Source organism: Truncatella angustata (genome assembly GCF_020726525.1).
Source record: "Truncatella angustata strain MPI-SDFR-AT-0073 chromosome Unknown BKA67scaffold_4, whole genome shotgun sequence".
NCBI classification, from domain to species: Eukaryota; Fungi; Ascomycota; class Sordariomycetes; order Amphisphaeriales; family Sporocadaceae; genus Truncatella; species Truncatella angustata.
In genome coordinates, this window is record NW_025763384.1 from 652,619 (window position 1) to 666,022 (window position 13,404).

Below are 13,404 nucleotides of genomic sequence, written 5' to 3' on the forward strand. Positions count from 1 at the left end.
TGTGAAGTCCTGATCATGCCTGCCGTCGATCGGGAATAACCACGGCTCCTTCAATGCTTGACGGCTAGCATCACGAGCCGATCGTCTCAATTCAGTCAAGTGTCGTCTTGGACGATGAGACGTTCGAGAAGACGAGACAGATCCCAACTTCACTCAAGTTTGAGAGCCCTTTTAGCAGAACGCTCTACCTATCATTGGATAGGTACGGGAGTGGCCCAAACCCACAAGCATGGTACGTATACAGGCACCGCAACGGATGGGATCCCGTGGCCTTATGTAGACACTCTAGCATGCCACCATCGTTCGATATAAACCTCTCAAACTGCCTCTCTCTCTCTTTCTGTTCGACACAAACATTCTCATTCGGTATTCCCCTGCATTAGTCTCTCGGTTTGACACCATTCGCTTCACTTCTTACTGTATTGTCATTCATTGCTAGCTGCCGGCCAGTTTCATACACGTTATTTATTTATTTATTTTTCTCAAACCAGCTCATTCAAAATGCACGCCCCTTCTCTGATCCAGTTGGCCTTCTCTGGCCTCCTTGCCTCTTCGGCCGTCAGTGGCTTCCAGGTTACCGGCCCCCGCGACCTTGCCCGTCCTCTTGCCGTAAGTTCCCACTCCAATGAAGTCTGTCCCGGATTAGAGACGAAAACCTACTAATACTACACAGGGTGCCCTTGTTGCCTACGCTGTCCCAGCCTTGGCCGCCCCCGCCATTGAGGAGCGCCACCACAAGGGCAGGGCCGGTAAGAACAACAAGCGTGCTACCACTGAGGAGGATGAGGAGGAGGAGGAGGACGACTTCGAGGCCGTCATTGAGCCCGATGGTCCTGAGGGAGATGCCTTGAAGACCCGCGAGCCTCACCACAAGGGCAAAGCCGGCAAGAACAACAAGAGGGAGGAGCTCGAGGCCAGACATCACAAGGGTAAAGCCGGCAAGAACAACAAGAGGGAGGAGCTCGAGGCCAGACATCACAAGGGCAAAGCCGGCAAGAACAACAAGCGAGCTGCTGCCGAGGATGATGAGGATGAGGAGGATGATTTCGAGGCCGTCATTGAGCCCGATGGTCCTGAGGGAGATGCCCTGAAGACCCGCGAGCCTCACCACAAGGGCAAAGCCGGCAAGAACAACAAGCGAGCTGCTGCCGAGGATGAGGAGGATGAGGAGGATGATTTCGAGGCCGTCATTGAGCCCGATGGTCCTGAGGGAGATGTCCTGAAGACCCGCGAGCCTCACCACAAGGGCAGGGCTGGCAAGAACAACAAGAGGGAGGAGCTCGAGGCCAGACATCACAAGGGCAAGGCCACCAAGGCCACTAAGGGCAACTAAACTGCTTTGCTATCTGTGAGCCGAAGTGCTTCAGGCACAATGATCAATGACCTCCCCCCTACCAAGCAACCAAGTCCGAAGGTCCTCACGACCGCACCACGGGCAGCCGATGAAGACAAAGGACTGCCGGCGCCTTGGATATCGAATACCGCGGGCTATGTTAATTGATACCCCTCGAAGGTCGAATGCGCCTTTCCGTCTCAGGGCTTAGAGACGCCCGACACAACTAGCTTGCATAGAACCACTTGGAGGAAACCTTAATTCAGGTGTTTCTTCTCGTGCCATGTGTGAATAGAGAAACTGAATACATAATGAGAATTTTGAACGACTTATGAGCTCAAGCTGCTTTGTGATGATCTGATGATAGTCTGTTTGTGATGGCTGAGGTGCGACTGATTGCCTTGGATGACAGTTCGCTTCGCGCACGATTGTATCACGCCAATACCTGACTTGGAGTGTGAGAGAACAGATTTCCAGATCGTCGGTGCTTACGTGTGGGGTCCGGTATATGAACAAAGTATGATTATGTACAAACTCAGTGAAACATCGCTCGCCGTCACGACATGGAGGTGTCACGCTCGTCCCATGAGACTTGCTATGGCTTCCGGAGACTCTCGCGTGAGACTCACCAGGGAAAGACAATACATCTGTCAGATGCGCAGCCTTTGTGGGTATTGGCATTAGAGCCTAACGATGTGGCGAGTTGCCAGAGGGCTAACGCCAAGGAGTTGCATCGTGCCGGTGATGGTTGAGAATACTGTCTATGAGCTCTAATCCGGTGCAGATTGCTTATCGACGTCCCGTTATTCCGTCATGATATATCTACCTATTTTCAGGTTCTTTTATTGGTCATTTGCTTTTCTTCAGTCCACGGTTGCCCTGGTATGACAAATCTTGGCCTTCCCAAAATTTCTTTTTGCAAGTTGCACCCGCGTTGTGCACCTACCTACGTCTCATCAACCCAACCGATACAAAACCTCGGGATGCTCGGCTTCAGATCTCGCAACTAAGAGCAATCCAATTTGTGGTTGCCAAGAATCGAAACAAGTGTGGCTTGACAAACCACCTCTTACAATGCTTGAGATGTCCCATTGTCGCGCCCTGCAGCGCCAAGCTGCATCTGACCAACATACCCAAATACGGCCATCTGCAGGCCCCTCAGCGCCATGCTATACTACATGGGCGCCCACCCCCATGATTAGAGTGACGAGGCAACCGTTTGCGTGTGTGTAGATGCGCAAGTCAGCGCCGCTTCGCTGCATTAGTTTACAAAACGTCTTGATTTGCCCAGGGTTGACGGGCCACAGATAGATGAACACAAGTTCCCCGTAGCAAGGGTATGCCGTAACACAGCATGCGATACGGCAACTTGCCATGGGGCTAGAAAGAAAGTGCGAGTCAAAAACACGTGCTCGGTGCTAAATAACATAGTGCGGAAATACTCCTTAGTGGATATTCGGTAATAAGCAGTTGTCTTTTTTGCTTTAGCTGGTTTTCATTACCTGATGAGTGCCAAAGTGGGAACGGAATGATGCAAATGGTTTCGGGAAGGCTAGAGTCTGCGCCGCCAAAGGGCTGAACTCAGAACTGGTTATTTATTTGTTTTCCACGTCAACACCGCGAGACGAGTCATGAATGAGCTAACGTGAGATCCGTCTTGGTGTTGAACACATCATGCAAAGGAGGAGGTCTTGCTAAAATCACCCCTTGCGTGGGGAAAGGGGTTAGGCTAAGCCCGAGACACCGGTAAACTCCCCCATGCAGGAAAACTTATCCAATTTTCTTTTTTTGGCCTGGACTCGCTGGCCACGGCAACCCGACCGTGTGTGGGAGTCGACGGGCTTGGCGGGTTATCGGTGGGCCAAAGAACACGTTTCTGACCGAGTTGAGCCCACTTGTTCTCGGTCAGATGTGGGAGTCTCGGAAATGGTGCCAGAATGGGTCGGTGCGTGCCCGGAAGATCCCATCGCTTTGCGTGGGAAAATGAAGAAATGATGACAATGAAGCAAGGTAGACGACTATGCGTGATAGGCCAGTCGGAGAAGGTTGAAAATGTGTCAGATATCAGCAAATGACAGTGTAGCGATGGGCCCTCATATCGACATATCTTCCTTTTTATAAGACACTGCCCCTTATCTCGTGTGGCTTTTTCGGTGAGAATAAGCAAGGCAAAATCGAAGATTGGCTGCGATTATGGTTTGCAGCTCAGTGTCGCCCTGCAGGGAGCACTTAAATCCAATCGCTATCCGCATCGCCGAAATGTAATCTACGTACGCACTGGCAGCACAGCGAATAACGTCAAAGTTTTTCGAAATGATTTTGTGGCGGCACGGGTTGCACATGCATATATCAACCCGAGTGCAGCCATCAGAGAAGTAATTGTAACTCCTTGCCAAGGCAAGGAGTGCGAGCTGTATGTACATGATAACGTATGTAAGAGGGATATGTAAGGTAACGAGAGAATATGCTGCAGGCAGATCGATGTGGCAATGTCGGCACTGCTCGATGCAGTGGCAGGTTTGACCCCGCGGTTATTGATGGTATCGATAAATGCTGAAGCGACAAAAACAAATGGTGCTGCATGTACATCATCCCCACGCTATGTCAGAGGTATGAGTTCGTAGAACCTATTTGGTCCAGGCGATAGTGACGTTGCACAACTCTCAGACAAAGAGTGATGGAGAATAATTTACGCCGTGATTGTCTTGGTTCAAGTTTTTGAGATGTATAAAACTGAAAGAGGTTCCCATTTCTTCGTCACCAGTCATTACATATGACAGACATGGGGGTGATACCTGTTGATACCAGCCTAATCTCGTGATGACTTCAAGATTCGGGACGCACAGGGCTCAGATGTGTCCGGGGGGCATCTTGCTGGAAGGGGGCTGTTCTCATGATTACCCATACGGACGTATATCTAGGCACGGTGGTGCGCGGTTCAGATTTGGAAAATGACCCCCTTTGCGAGAAAAGCGACCACCCCCCTCCACTTACAGGAGCCAAATGGCCCCCATGCCACTACTTGGACACTATACACAAAAGCTAAACAGGCGCTGCCTGCTATACATACCTAGAAATCTGGTACACAGCAAGTAGAAATTTACAGCTTTGGTGGGCGGGCGAGGCAGACAACTACAAGGTTGGTAGGTACCTCTGCTGCAATGGCACCCTTACCCACGCTACTGCACCAAGTGGGCTCAATCTGCAGCCGTTCGGCTACGGGTCCCCAAAAAGAACATCCCATGTCCGCCATGCCTGGCTTCTTGGTGCGCGCAGCGGAGGGATTCAGCGGATGCAGAGCTGCTGCAGGCCCTTGCCTCGACGCTGCTGCTAGGTACTATGTAGTCTAGCAAGCCTAGCGAGCTGCAGACAGCGTGTGACGGCATGCTGGATGGGGCCAAACCGCGCTGAGCCTAACAGTACGTAGTGACAACTCGCAGTAAGAAATACTGTAAAGAGGTAGAGTACTGACCTAGCAGTGTTGTACATGGCAACAGAGGCGAGAGGCAGTCAATGCACCAGACGCGCCCGGGTGTCGTCTTTCTCCCCTACATATGTTGTACGGCATGCAATGTACCTCCCCCCTGTGCCCTAACCTAGCTCGCCAAGTCTCCCACATGCACGTCCTATTGTGTACAGTAGCCATGTAGTTACCGCTGGAGGCGTGCTCAAGCAAAAGGCGAGCCCCAGCGTGTACTTGTAGATATTGTATTAGCAGTAGTAGCAAGGATCAAAGGATCCGCAGCAGTAGCGCGTGTGCTTCTTTTGCTGGTGCTCGATGCTCGGTGCTTGATGCTTGACGCTTGACGCTTCCCTTCCCTTCCCTTTCCCAGCGCCAGCCAGCCCAGCCCGAGTTTGGTAGGTTCAAAGCTGGCAAGGGTAAAACTCCTCTTCTCTTCTGCCGTGCTCCCCAGCGCTTGTTTTTCCCAAGATTCCACCTTCTTCATCACAATCCGACCTGTCGCGATACCCGCCGCGCCATCGAGTTTCAACTTCAATTCACACCAGCAATCGGAGCCTCATCGAGCACCGGTCGGCATCATCTTCACCCGACTAGACCCGATATGATCACTGCCGTTTGAAGGGGCTTGACATCACCGGCACTGATACAGCCTCACCGCGTCGTGTCCATCAGCAGTAGCTGCGTGCTGCCCGCCCTGACGACAAGCTACCGAGCTGCGCAACTTTTCTCACTTTTGCGAGAGCAAAACACCACTGCGCCGTCATCGCGCCGTTGCCATTTGGAATCCTTGTCGCGAGCAATAGTAGACGCCGATCGCAAGCATTGACGTCAAACCGCGCCAAACCCCAAGGAAAGAAAAAAAAAAACACTTTGGTATCGCGTCATATCACCCTCCTTTTGTCGGAATTTGCCCATTTCAACAAGAGACCTTCACATTTTCATCCGCCGAGATGTCCATGTACCCGCAACATCGGGGCCTTCCCCAAAACGCCAGCCGCTTGAATGAGCTGCTGGAACAAATTCGCGCCGAGTTCGACAACCAAGTCAGACTCAACGAGGGTTATGAGCAGCAGAGTAAGTCCATACCGACCAAAAACATGATTGCACACTGTTCCGGCAGTGTTCTAGTGGCGTGTATCACTATTATCACTGTCGTCCTGTTGTTGTTGTTGTTGTTCTACTGGATTCAATTCTAATAATTCTCTAGTTCAGCAGCAGGTTCAAGAAGCTCAGCTGGTTCGCGAGAAGGTCTACCAGCTTGAGCAGACGCACATGACACTCAAGGCCAAGTAAGTTGGATGGATCAACCCATGGCCGCACGGCAACTGACAAACTATCAGATACGAGGAGGAGTTGTTACTACTTCGCCGTCAGCTCGAGGCCGGCAGTCGTGGAGGCGCTCCTCAACCTGGCATGCCTGGCCCTCCTCAGCACGGTGGCCCTTCCAACGTCCCCCCTCCTTCTATTGGAATGGGCAACAACCTCTTCCAAGGTATTATGACGGGTCAAGGTGGTCAAGGTGGTCTGCCACCTCAGCCCCCGCCGCCGCAGCAGGAGCAGCAGCAGGGTCCTGGCCCGCAGCAGCACCCGATGCAACAACCACCTCCCGGCCTTCAGGGTCCTCCTCCTCCTCAGCCTCCTCCGTCTCAACAACCCCCCTTCCAACAGCCGTATCCCCAAGGTCCTGGCCCAAATGGCTTTCCCGGGCAGCCGCCTCAGAGCACAGCTAGTCCCGGTCCCGGCAGCAAGCGCGGTATTGTAGGCGGCAGACCCCCGACTGGCCCTGCCACACCGCAGATCAACAACCCCATGCCTTATCCTCCAGGTCCCGGCGCGTCTCCTCAGGTCCACAACCAGCCAACCCCTGATCACCGCGGCACGCTCCCACCTCACCCAGGTGCCCCTGGTCCTCTTGTCAACAACTCCCTAGGCGATCTCGATCCCGACCGACTCCCAGCCCACTCCAAGAAGACGAGGGACGACTGGTTTGTCATCTTCAACCAGCAGGTTCCTCGCATGCTAGACGTTGAGCTGGTTCACACTCTCGCCCACGAGAGCGTTGTTTGCTGTGTACGATTCAGCCACGACGGTAAATACGTAGCTACGGGATGTAACAGATCCGCTCAAATTTATGATGTCCAGACTGGCGAGAAAGTCTGCGTCCTCACTGACGAGAATGTTGACATCTCCGGCGATCTCTACATCCGAAGCGTCTGTTTTAGTCCCGACGGCAAATATCTCGCTACAGGTGCCGAGGACAAGCTTATCCGCGTTTGGGATATTGCAAGCCGGACTATTCGAAACACCTTTTCGGGCCACGAGCAAGATATCTATTCGCTCGATTTTGCCCGCGATGGTCGTACGATTGCATCTGGTAGTGGCGATCGCACCGTGCGTCTGTGGGATATTGAGTCTGGTTCTGCCATGCTGACTCTCACAATCGAAGATGGCGTCACCACTGTTGCCATTTCCCCCGACACCAAGTACGTCGCCGCTGGTTCGCTCGACAAGAGCGTCCGCGTCTGGGACATCTCTCAAGGATATCTGGTCGAGAGGCTTGAGGGCCCAGATGGCCACAAGGACAGTGTCTATAGTGTAGCTTTCTCGCCCAATGGTCGCGACCTGGTCAGTGGTAGTCTGGATAAGACCATCAAGATGTGGGAGCTCTCGTCCCCCCGAGGACTCAACAACCCGCCACCCAAGGGGGGTAGATGTGTCAAGACCTTTGAAGGTCACAGAGTAAGTGCTTCCATCTCCATGGCTCCTACTAACCTGTTTACGTTTTCCGTCTGCTTCCTTTGTTCCACCCTTCATTTAATCCGCGTTCTCATCCAGTCCAACTTTTTGGGTTTATTCGTCTCTTCCGTACCTAACGTTTTCATAGGACTTTGTCTTGTCCGTTGCGCTTACCCCCGACGCCAACTGGGTCATGTCCGGTTCAAAGGATCGGGGCGTCCAGTTCTGGGACCCACGAACGGGTTACACACAACTCATGCTTCAAGGACACAAGAACTCCGTTATTTCCGTGGCACCCAGCCCCACAGGAGGCTACTTTGCCACTGGCTCTGGTGACATGAGAGCCCGTATCTGGTCTTACAGATCGGTGTCATGAACGTGGTCTATGACCGGACTATGAACAAAGAAACACTTATTCAACACGAAGTGGTATGGTATCACGAATGGAATAGGCTGTATTGTGAATGAGATAGTATGGTATTGTAAATGAAACAAGCTGGTGTCACGAGTCGAGTAGTACATTATCGCGACGGAAAAAGGCCGGTATGGCGAACGGACGAAAAAGCAGAACAAGAATCTGTCGCACTTGAATGCTTACTGCAAAGGCGTGTCGCACCCGTGAACAAAACATGGGGTTGAGAGCGATTCAGTTGCATGTACCGGCACGAGTACGAGGCCTATTTGCGAGCCCAACTTTTACTGTTGGGCAGCCTGCAGTATTGTGTTTTATGGAGTTTCAATATGGAGTAGTCTTGTATGTAGATGCGATCGTTACCCGTTGTATGCGTAGAGACGAAAGGGGATTGGTGCAGGAGGACATAGATAACTTGTCTACACAACGTGCTAGGCGGTGCTGTCTTGTTTGAATACGAATTCAGTTTTGGTAGCCACCATTGAACAAGATTACCAACCCTTAGCGAGTGACTAGTCACTGAGTCTCTAGGTGTTCTGCTCCTGCGACCTGCCTCCGCAGCATCACCTTCAAACACTGATGATCACCAAGCAGCACGGAGTTTACAGTAAGACTACTGAATTACATGCGTGCTGAATCAGGCATGCTCATTTCCGATACATAATTTATACCAGAGAACTGAACAAGTCGTCAAACTCATCACCTTGACTCTTCTTCTTTTTCTTCTTCTCCTTCGCAGCCTTGTCCTTTTTCGGAACCTCTTCCCTTGACGCCACTTCCTCTATAGGTTTATTGGTCGACTTCCCCACATCTTTCTTCTTACGCTTGACTGACGGTTCCCCATCCGCCTCGCGAATCTTTGGTGTCTGGGCAGCAGTAGCAGCGGCAGCAACCTCCTCCCGGGACACCACTTGCCCGAAATCGACATCGTTCTCTGCCAAGCCAGCACGCTTGACGCTTGGCTTCTTCGCCATATCCTTCTGCACCACTTCCACCACCACGGCAGGCTCTGCGATGGCAGTCGACAGCTCATCGAGCGCCACCTCCACGAGGCTGGACGCCTCACCCACAAGCTGGATGCAGGCGTCGTGCACCGAGGCCAGGACCCCCAGCAGCACGATTCCCAGTACCGCGAATTGGTTGTCTGCCGCGAGCTGCGAGAAATCCCTGTTTTCCGCTTCAGTCAGTCTAAATTTCAACATCCCATTTACCTGGAGGATAGCCCGTCGGTTTAAACTCACAGATAAGCCTCCCCGACCAAAAAGTCCCTCATCCACCTCGCCTTATCCTCCACGGCTTTTCCTCCATTTCCTCCTCCTCCCTCCTGCCCCCCGCGCCCACGCTTCTTGCTCGGGTTCCGAGCATCACGTTTAGCCGCGGCGGCCTCGAGCTCCGAGACGAGTCTCCCCACGTTCCGGCGCAGCGAGCCAAAGGCGGCCCACCACCGCGCGTGCCGGTGCTGACTCCTGTTGCGGTGGTTGAAGCCCGCCAAGATCGGTACCAGAGGCTGGACCTTGGCGAGCGCGGACTGATACGACGACGCGCTGGGCGCTTGCACTTTGGTTGAATCGCCCATCACATCGCGTCCTTCCCCCCTTCGCTTCTCGTGATTTAAAAAAAAATTAAAAATAAAACTCCCAGCGGGTTTTCTGAGAATGGAAAAAGGCCAAAGAGCAAAGTTTGACGTTGTGGTGTTTTTTAAGTAATAATATTACAAGTCTGGCTTCGTCTGCGCAACGTGGAAGTAGTGTGCTAGGTGAAGACGAGAAGGTTAGGTACATGAGTAAAGATGAAAATTCGGCCCCACTTTCGGACACCGTTGAGTTGGCTCCTATCTTGGGTAGGCACAGCAGGGGAGTTGATGCTCAATGTCCCAAAATGGATGGCTCGACTGATTTGCAGTACACGACCAATTAATGAACGAGGTCGCCATGCGATGCCTGTTTGATATGAACTTACATGTTGATTTTATATGGTGAAACATATAGGGTGCTACTTAATTGATGCATTAAAACTAAAGATTTGTGTCTGTCGACCTGGTCGTGGTTCTGGTTAAATGTTGTATTCACATTGATTCTCATTCATATAATTATATAGTCAGTGATTCGACTCCAAACGAGCGCTATGTAGCCCCATTGTCTAATGTACAGTGTACAGTCTAATTTTCTAAACGAACGTCGGGGGCCCAACGGACCACCTGGGGGGTATTTGATGCTGTACGCCAGAGCTCCGTAGCATGATAAAAGAGTGTATGTAACGCGAGTGCCTTCCCGGCAGTGCTGGCCGCTGCCCTGTCCTTTCCCTGTTCATTCTTCATCAATTTACTCATGAAGTCGTACACCAATCACATCATGAGTCTCATACCCAGATCCGGAACTCCATATAACCTTTTAAGAGAGTTTAAAAAAAAAGGGGAGGGGGGGGGTCGACAAGACATCCTTCCATCGACTAAAGCCATTTATTTTGCCGGTCCTACCAAGTAGTCCTCTTCGCCGACATCAACCGGCTCCTCGATGATCGTGCCGAATTGCCCCAGTTCTCGACCCACTCCTCAACACTCTTGTCGTTCCTCGAGATTCTCGAGTCCCGCGTGGGATCTCTCGAGTTCCACGACCATCCGCTGTTGGTACTGCTCTGGCAGTCATACGTGGCCCTCTGCGGGCTCGTCTGTCTCCCTTTCCCCTTCTCCCCTGGCTGCACATAGGCCGGCATCGGCTTCTCGATGTAGCTCACCTCGCCGCTGACGACGACCTTCCTGGCATGAGGAGGAGGAGGAGGAGGCCGCGCCACGCCCTTCTCGATGTCGTAGTCGTAGCTCAGGCCGCGGCAGTGGAACGCGGTGCTCCTTACCGAGTTCGTCGATCGCCTGGCCGTCGTGGAGGAGGAGCGGCGAAGCATAATGTGATGATGTGGTGGTGGTAGCGCCGTGGTGGTGCTGCGGCGCACGGTCATGTCCAGGGCCTTGCGGAACAGGGGGCGCAGGGTCGCGATCGAGGACGCGATGATGCCCACGCCGTTCTCGACCGTGCTCCAGATGGTGAAGTCGGTGAAGACGTACAGAAAGTCGATGCTGTGCGTCAGCTGCCAGACGTACGGGATGCGGACTATTGTTGCTGTCGAGGCGCTGTGGGGTAGAAACGTGTTTTGTTAGTGGCTTGAGATCCTTGTGTTGAGTGCGTCCTGAGAGACGAGACAGGGGACATGTAAGGAAGAGAAACGCTGGGCGAGGAGTCCAGAAATGAAGCGGAGGGAGGACTTACATAATACCCAGAGCCAATATACCAGCAATACTCCACTTCGTACGGCTGTTCAACTCTAGATTCCAAACCAGCGCAATAGGTAGCAGGCCAAGCGTCCAGTCCGCAAAAGCGTTGACCGCGGTCGCCGCGTATGTCGAGCCGCTCGCCAGCTCCTTGGAGACACAGCTTCCCTTGGCCCCGAGGGAGGATACCCGGTTCCAGAAGTAGTCGACGGGCTGGCACTGCGAGATGGCGATGAACAGGTACACGATATTAAACATCGACACGATGGCCAGCACGGCCCAGATGACTGTGGTCTGCCAGCGGTGCGAGCAGATGCGCAGAAGGAAGATGCCCACGGTGAACTTGAGGAAAACCGACGTCAAGATGTAAGCTATCTCACCGAGCCAGCGGGCCATTAGGGCGTTGGGGAGGTCGGCAAAGTTTACTGCCAAGAGGTGTTTGCCGGCACCGTTCTCGACGCTCAAGAAAACACAGGCGCAGAGGAATGCGAAGGAGGCCTGCAAGTATGTCAATTGATTCGAACTCCAGGTGAAGAGCGTGAAGCTACTCACCAGTGTCGCCAGTGCCATCCAGTCCTCTATTCTGAATGACTTGAGCATAAATATTCTCACGTAGCATCTCAACACCACCGAAACCGTTGCTGCCGCTAATAGAGACACTGTCACATCGAACATCTCCGGGCCGCGATCATCGTCACCTATCGCCATGGCTACAAGCAAATGCCTCTACTTTGATTTCGTGGGTCAACGACTATGAATGTATTACAAGTCTGTATAATAACAAGTATACCGCTCCAAATGGAGGGCATTAGAGATGAGCATAATTAGAAATGGCATCAATTTTCCACGTGCGGGAGGGTTTATCGACAACGTATATAGCACTCGGTGCGATCCGGCAGGCAGGCGAAAGCAGTGTCTCTGGTCGTATGTGTATATCTCGGGAGTTTCCATCTTTTATCAGATACCACACAAATTCGACAGTGTTCTCGCCGGATCTAGAGATTGATGTTACCGTATCGGTAGGTATGCCTTGACACTAGGTTCACATGGGGGAGGTCGCCGCGCCCGTCCGCCGGCAAAAGGTGGCCAACACATCTCCGCACATCGGAAGATCCCTCTGCTCTCACATATCAGGTCAAGGTGTGCATTGCTGTGACATATGAATACGTAGGCCCTCCCACCCAGTGATTGACGCATGAGTAACCAGAACAGGTGTCAAGGGGTCCTGCCCCATCGGCACGAACACCTCAAGACATCATAGGCTCCGCGTCCGCACCGTTGTACGACCGAGGGGTGTCTCACATGCCCGATGTGGGAGCCGCATCCTATCAAGGTGTGGGCGGGCCATCCGGGACAGGTATACAAAATGGGAAACCGACAGCCGCTGGACCCCCGCAACGATCATGCTAGATTGTGCTGCCACGTACAGGTTACATGTTGCCCCGGACTGTGGCTTCACAGCCTGTGGAGAAACTATGGAGAAGAGGCCCAAAAACGCAAGAACGCAAGATCTGAGCGCTCCATGCTTCAGAGACACTAGATGGCCTTGGGTGTAACATGTGCAGATAGGCGAGTGTCAATAGTCATGCTGGACAGCCACTAAGGGTGCCACGAACTCGTGGCGGCTGGGGTGTTTCCCGGTGCAATACAGACAATAAAGCCGTCCTACGTCAAGATCTGGAATCAATATCCGTCGAATCTTATCTGACAGCAACCATGAGACTGCGCCATCTTGAGCATCTAAACAGCTTGCGTGCAGCTCAGACGAAAGTTGCGACCTTAACGAACAGATACTGTTATCTTAGAAAATGTTCGGTAGTATTGGCGTGCGCGTACATTGATACGACTGCCGTAGCATTGTCAAAAACCAAGGCCAGAAAGGGTTCTAGAAGATCTCAATCGAGCATTCAGTGACCTTCCTTTCGCAGAGACATTAGCTGGGACACCTGGACAAGCACGGCATGTGGGTGTTATGTGGTGGTGTGGGCAAAGGTTGTGGAACGTTTGACGGGGGTTCGTCGAAAAAAGTCCCCCGCTAAATGTGGAATGGCCGGAAAGCGAATATGCAGTGGGGTAAGTGTCTTGGCCACAGGAAGACCCCGACAACATGGAGTATCATCTGCCTTGTGGAAAGTCTAGGTATCTAATCATCATCAATCACCAAGACAACAAAAACGCATGGCCATAATGTGTGTCAA

General features: G+C 52.5%; 4 protein-coding genes across 4 annotated transcripts; 1 reads left to right on the forward strand and 3 right to left on the reverse strand.

Moving 5' to 3' along the window:
- Nucleotides 1-288: 288 nt before the first annotated feature.
- On the reverse strand, nucleotides 289-955 carry BKA67DRAFT_563523 (uncharacterized protein). The gene has a single exon (XM_046102665.1). The coding sequence runs from the start codon at nucleotides 920-922 to the stop codon at nucleotides 575-577; it is 348 nt and encodes a 115-aa protein (XP_045958166.1). The 5' UTR covers nucleotides 923-955; the 3' UTR covers nucleotides 289-574.
- Nucleotides 956-5,513: 4,558 nt separating this feature from the next.
- Nucleotides 5,514-8,015, forward strand: BKA67DRAFT_263900 (WD40-repeat-containing domain protein). The gene is made up of 4 exons (XM_046095832.1): nucleotides 5,514-5,870; nucleotides 6,004-6,085; nucleotides 6,137-7,535; nucleotides 7,681-8,015. The coding sequence occupies exons 1-4, from the start codon at nucleotides 5,747-5,749 to the stop codon at nucleotides 7,906-7,908; spliced, it is 1,833 nt and encodes a 610-aa protein (XP_045958167.1). The 5' UTR covers nucleotides 5,514-5,746; the 3' UTR covers nucleotides 7,909-8,015.
- A 418-nt stretch (nucleotides 8,016-8,433) lies between these two features.
- Nucleotides 8,434-9,700, reverse strand: BKA67DRAFT_563530 (uncharacterized protein). The gene is made up of 2 exons (XM_046102666.1): nucleotides 9,186-9,700; nucleotides 8,434-9,111 (listed from the first exon to the last, which is right to left on the reverse strand). The coding sequence occupies exons 1-2, from the start codon at nucleotides 9,518-9,520 to the stop codon at nucleotides 8,610-8,612; spliced, it is 837 nt and encodes a 278-aa protein (XP_045958168.1). The 5' UTR covers nucleotides 9,521-9,700; the 3' UTR covers nucleotides 8,434-8,609.
- Nucleotides 9,701-10,002: 302 nt separating this feature from the next.
- Nucleotides 10,003-12,214, reverse strand: BKA67DRAFT_263940 (uncharacterized protein). The gene is made up of 3 exons (XM_046095833.1): nucleotides 11,759-12,214; nucleotides 11,205-11,704; nucleotides 10,003-11,068 (listed from the first exon to the last, which is right to left on the reverse strand). The coding sequence occupies exons 1-3, from the start codon at nucleotides 11,912-11,914 to the stop codon at nucleotides 10,417-10,419; spliced, it is 1,308 nt and encodes a 435-aa protein (XP_045958169.1). The 5' UTR covers nucleotides 11,915-12,214; the 3' UTR covers nucleotides 10,003-10,416.
- Nucleotides 12,215-13,404: the final 1,190 nt, after the last annotated feature.